Source organism: Colobus angolensis, unplaced genomic scaffold, assembly GCF_000951035.1.
Source record: "Colobus angolensis palliatus isolate OR3802 unplaced genomic scaffold, Cang.pa_1.0 Scaffold3, whole genome shotgun sequence".
NCBI lineage: Eukaryota > Metazoa > Chordata > Mammalia > Primates > Cercopithecidae > Colobus > Colobus angolensis.
In genome coordinates this window covers 16611333-16617299 of record NW_012116265.1, presented here as the reverse complement: position 1 = coordinate 16617299, position 5967 = coordinate 16611333, and the positions used below count along the sequence as shown (strand labels likewise).

Here is a 5967-nt window from a genome sequence, read left to right as displayed (position 1 = left end):
TTTTTTTTTTTTTTTTTTTTTTTTAAGAGACGGAGTCTTGCTCTGTCGCCCGGGCTGGAGTACAGTGGCCTGATCTCGACCCACTGCAAACTCTACCTCCTGGGTTCAAGCTATTCTCCTGCCTCAGCCTCCTGAGTAGCTGGGACTACAGGCACCCGCCACCACGCCCCACTAATTTTTTGTATTTTAGTAGAGACAGGGTTTCACCATGTTGCCCAGGCTGGTCTCAAACTCCTGAGCTCAGGCAATCCGAGGCGGTGTTTTCTTTTCTTTCCCTGTCATGGTGGCATCTGTACGGTCGACTCTCAGTCATTTATGTGGTTTACCCATTTGTCGTCACCCCCAGTTGCTTATCCTGCTAGCCTTTCCCTGCCACCTCAGAGACTTCATTTTTTTCCATAATGTTTTTTTCTAAGAATAAAGGACTGCATGTTTATTATCAAAAATAGAAAAAACACAAAGATCAACATGTAAATGACCCATCATCTCACCCAGAACCTGATGTCTCTTGTTCCCAGCCCCCACTTTCAGGCATGCGCTTTGGGCGCGGGATGGTAGAGAGGGAGCTGTTGGTCTATTGTTACTTTACAAAACTGCGATCGTCCATATTGTAACATTCAATCCTGTACCCTGAGGTTTTATACTGAACACGATGTTCTGAGCAATTCCCTAGGTTGTTAAAAGACTGAACACGTAGGTGCCTTTTAGCGGTTGCATGAAAGTCGACCAGTTTTAGTCAGTTCTCCATGATTGGATATTGAGGTTTGCCACTTTTTGCTACTATAAAAACACTGCAGTAAGCATCATTAAGCAGTGATTTTTGGCTGTAACGCATAATTAAAAAAATATTTACCTAGTTAGAAAACTGCTGCCGTAAAAAAGGAACCAAATATTCCCAAATGCAATGTAGATGACTTTTACCTTCTACATTCCCTCTCTGTGCCATCAGCACAGATAACTGAGCATGCTCACTTCAGAAGGGCTTGCAGGGAAAGGTGTAGGTCAGAGATGGTGTTGGGGGCACTGGCAGAAATGGTCACTCCAAGGTACTTCCCAGGGACCGTGGTGTTGGAGGTGACCAGCAGATCAGGAGGGACACATTTTTATGGGCAGTGAAGTGGGTACTGAAGTCAATTAAGACATTTTTTCATGGACTCCAGAGATGCCAAATTCTAAACTGCTCAAATCAAACAGAACAAAGGGATGATGTTATTGTGTCGGACTCCTTGATACCAGTTGTTATCAGAGGAGGACTGGCAAAGTCAAAGCCCTTGCAGTGGTGCTGTGACGGTCCCTGGGCATCTGCCAGTTGGGGTGGCATTTCAGCTGGCAGACTCCTGCCCATGGCCTTTTCTTCTCCTTGGCAGGTTCTCTCCATGCCATCACCATCTTTTCCCTGTCCACCCTCCTCATTGCCATGTTAATTGCCTTTGCTGGCATTTTTCTGGGGAAGCTTCGGATGGTTGCCGACTACGAGGTGAGTTGCCAGCCTGCCCTTCCTCCACTGGTTCTCCTGGTCCCTTGGGGGACACAGCTGTAGGATACCCTCCATGCCTCGGCTCGCATAGCACCACAGGACGAAAGGGTCTCGCCTTTCTCTCTGACCGTAGAGCATGGAACCCAGTGTGCATGCGTGCATGCATGCATGCCTTGCACTAGCTTAGGCTCTGGCCCCCATCCAGAAGACGGCTATCCTCTCCTTTTCTGCCCTCTGACACCTCCGAACTGCAGGCTGCTGGCCCCTCCTTCCTGTGATGTGGGTCCAGTGCAGTCACTGAGCTGTGAGCCTCCAAGGACTGGAGGTCAAGAGACAGGATGGAGCAAAGGAGGTTGGTGGGGGAGTTGATAATGATTCAAAAGAGGGGGGATTGTCATTTTCTCTCCTTTAAGACCCCAGGCTATTGAACTTGAGGCGGCCATGTTTGGAGGTGGCCCCTGCCCCACATGATTGCTTTGGTTGTTGGCAGTGGGTCCAGCCTAATCATTAGGGGAAGGGAGCCAATCCAGGCCCTTTTAGAGCCATGCCAACAACTGTGTGTTCTAGCTCAGCATTTCCCAGAATGGATATCTATCCTGGGGCACTGGAATGATTTCCAGTGGATCGCAACATAATTTTTCATTTTTCATGGTTACATATTTAACATTAACTTTCTGCTTATGGCAACTGAAATACAGTTTTCTGTTTATAAAAGTGAATCATTTCCTTTTTTTTTTTTTTTTTTTTGAGACGGAGTCTCGCTCCGTCTCCCAGGCTGGAGTGCTGTGGCCAGATCTCAGCTCACTGCAAGCTCCGCCTCCCGGGTTCACGCCATTCTCCTGCCTCAGCTTCCTGAGTAGCTGGCACTACAGGCGCCCGCCACCTCGCCTGGCTAGTTTTTTGTATTTTTTAGTAGAGATGGGGTTTCACTGTGTTAGCCAGGATGGTCTTGATCTCCTGACCTCGTGATCCGCCCGTCTCGGCCTCCCAAAGTGCTGGGATTACAGGCTTGAGCCACCGCACCCGGCAATCATTTCCTTTTTAAATGAATGTATATAAAGAAAAGAGAGCTGATTTTAAGGACTGACACCCTGCTGAGCCTGAGGAGGGACTCGGAGAAGGATCTCTTTGCTGCTGGTGTCTCTGTGTCCAGGGCTCTGGGCACAGGCGCCCACTGCCCTCTCTGCCCAGCCTTCCTTTTCCATGCCTGGCTGGAGCACCACACTAGTGAAGGGTCTTGTGAATGACCCCGCTGGCTCTGTCTTTCTAATACAGCAGCATTATGTGATTGGGTTGGCCAGGTGTCCATGCTAGAGAAGGAGGATGGCCAGGAACCTAGGCAGTGTTGGTGTAGGACACTTTCCAAATTAGAAGGGCAGCCGCAGGAAGAAAGACGACAGTGCTGAAGTCAAGGCTTCTCTTGGAGTCAAAGCAGGCTCATCTTTGAACTTCAATTCCAGCTCTGCTTATTTCCTCCCATAATGGCCCTTGGGAATAGAACATTCCAGAAGGGACTCCCTTGCATCCCAGGCCTCTCTCTGTCCCCCTGGGCCTCAGTCTTGCCAGATTGAAGGTCTGGAAAGACAGAAGATGAGTTGAGTTCCAAGGTGGTGAGAAGCCCAGGTGTGGAGTTGAGGCTCCTCTGGATGTGGGGGGAGGAGCAAAGGGCAGGCCTCCATCCTGTAACCCACCACCTCTCCCTGCTGCAGCCCGAGGAGGAGGAGATCCAGACGGTGTTTGACATGGAGCCGAGCAGCACCTCCTCCACGCCCACCTCCCTCGTGAGTCCTGAGTCCCAGGGACAGGTCAGGAGGGCGGTGCTTGCAGGGGTGGTCTACTCCAGTGGCATCGTGGGGGGATGCCAGCATTTGCTGCCCACTCTGGGTACGGGGGAGGAGATAGGGGACCCCTGGGCTCCCTCCTCTAACGGAGCAGGACTTGGTCCAGGTCCAAATGCTGCCGTGGCCCTGGATGAAGAGTGAGAAAAAGAGAAGAGCCACCATATACTCGGCATTGTCTAGAAGGCACCCAGAGAGGAAGTACTTGGTCAGGCAGGCCGAGACCACAGCGACCTCAGTCATGTAGACGCAGGGGGGCCTGCTGAGGATTGGCCTCAGGACCAAAGGCTGCCCCTGAGGCACAGGGGCAGGCAGAGCGACACAGACAGAGCTTCAGGGAACTATTAGAAGCCTGCACTGCTGGTAAGGCAGGGACGCCAAATGAGCGAGCCTGTCTGCATGCAGAGAGGCTGGCTCAGAGTGCAGGGCCCGCAGGCTGGGTGCTGGCTCTCACACGGCGGCTCAGCCTGGAGGGGAATGGGCATGAGCACCCACCCACATCCCTGCCACAAATGCAGCTGCAGAGCCACCAATGAACGCACTGAGGTGGGTACTGGGGTCAGCCTGTGCCCCAAGGCCAGGGCTCCTGGGAGGAGCTCTGAAGAAGGGTGCCAGGCTGGCACTTGGCAAAAGCATCCCAGAGGAGGGAGCATCGAATCTGACCCCAGGAATGGGCATACGAGGTGCCAGATGAAATAGGGTGTGGGGCAAGAGTTTTCAAGGAAGAGGAGCAGCCTGTGCAAAAGCCTGGAAGACAGACCAGAGCCTGGGGGACTCAAGACAGTTTTCAGCACAGGGGGAACAAGGAGTGGGCGGCAGGGCTTTCTTTAGTTGTGGGCAGAGCTGGGTGTGAGTGCACAGGGACAGAAGCACAGACAAAACGCCAGCAAATGGACAGAAGTCACTGGGGTGCCAGATTTGCCTCGCTTTGAAAAACCCTGTATACAGGCACAGATTATCTCTGAGTGGGGACAGGAGAAGGTGCTTTGGTAATGAAGAGACGACAAAGATTTCAAAGCAAGAAAGTCTCTCTTTTCTTGGGACCCTTCCAAAAGGACCCCTCTGGGAATATTGTCAGCAATAAGTTTTTGAAGTCTTCTCATGAGCCTGGTTCTTTGCTGTTTTCGCTCTTAATCTTTTGATAAACCCACACAGTAGGGGTTTTCATCCCAAAATGGAGGCTCCAAAGTTCCGTCAATATAGACTCCAGGGCACCAAGCAAGGAAGTGTCAGGACGAAGTTCGAACCAGGTCCATCTGACTCTAAAGCTTATGCTTTTAAAAAGCACGACTAGGATTTATTTTTTAAATCTTGCCTTATTACAACAGGGCTATATGAACATTGCACATCATTATAGGGGGAAAGGATAAGCAGAAATAAGAAAATAAAAAGTCCATATTCCCACCACCCAGAGATGACCACTGGTAGTGTATATTCTTCCAGGTATTTATATACTATGTATCTCTTCCAGATAATATGTATGATTTACATAGTTTTGCTAAAATGAAATAGTACTGCACATACTGTTTTATAACCTTTTTTTGTTGGCGGGGGGACAGTCTTGCTGTGTTGCTCAGGCTGGAGTGAAGTGGCACCATCTTGGCTCACTGCAACCTCCGTCTCCCAGGTTAATGCAATTCTCCTGTCTCAGCCTCCCAAGTCGCTGGGATTACAGGCACACACCACCACACCTAGCTAATTTTGTATTTTTAGTAGAGACGGGGTTTTACCATGTTGGCCAGGCTGGTCTCGAACTCCTGACCTCAGCTGATCCACCTGCCTTGGCCTCCCAGAGTGTTGGGATTACAGGCGTGAGCCACCGCACCTGGCTTGTAACCTGCATTTTTAGTTAACAGTCTCTTTCCATATATATCAATTTTTGATCTCTTTGAGTACCCAGCCCATATTCAAATTTCCCTAATTGTGCCAGAAGTATCTTTTAGAGCTTGTCCAACCCAATATCAAATCTAGCATGTGTGCATCAGGTTTTCCTGTCCCTTTTATTTTAGCACAGTGCCTTTTAAATGACTGGAGAGACCAAGCCAGCAGTCCTGCAGAATATTCCACCTGGATTTTTCTGGCTGTTCATGATGTCTTAGGACAGGTTCCATGATCTCCTGTATTCCCTGAACACTGGAATTTAGATCTGATGGCTTGATAGATTCAAGTTCAACATGGGGCTAGAACACATTACCAGTAGTGCTGCAGTGTATACTCAGAGATGTGACATCCTGTTAATTCCCATTCATTAATGATGCCATCATGACCCTCTAATTAGGGGAATGACAGAAGGATTTTTCCATGGTTCAGTTGACATTTTCCCCTTTATGACCAAAAGGTCATCTAGATGGTTTACTTGGGTGCCATACAAATGTCTAGATTCTTTTGTAGGAAAACCATTCCTTCGACCAGGGCTGTTTGGTTTCACTGAAATAAACTCCTACGGGGAAGGTTTCATTCCATTCCCTAATTGCCTATTTTCAAAGTAAAGAGATGGCTTAGGAGCCACTTCAGAGGATGACAATTGCTCTTTTTCCTAGTATGTCCTGTGTTTTTCTAGTCTGCTGCCCTCCCAGGCATGGGGATCATTCCTGGGTGTGACAGGTCATATGACCAAAGTCTCTGCTAGCAGTTCCACATCTTTTTTTTTTT

At 49.3% G+C, this 5967-nt stretch overlaps 1 protein-coding gene across 2 annotated transcripts in view; it reads left to right on the top strand.

The window, feature by feature from the left end:
• The window catches only part of TMEM63C (transmembrane protein 63C), an 85952-nt gene that overhangs the window by 76080 nt on the left and 3905 nt on the right, over positions 1-5967 (top strand). For both annotated transcript variants that reach the window (XM_011949513.1, XM_011949512.1), the window contains 2 exons: positions 1368-1477; positions 3187-3258. In XM_011949513.1, coding sequence (XP_011804903.1) covers positions 1368-1477; positions 3187-3258 — 182 coding nt within the window. The remainder of the gene's footprint in view (positions 1-1367; positions 1478-3186; positions 3259-5967) is intronic.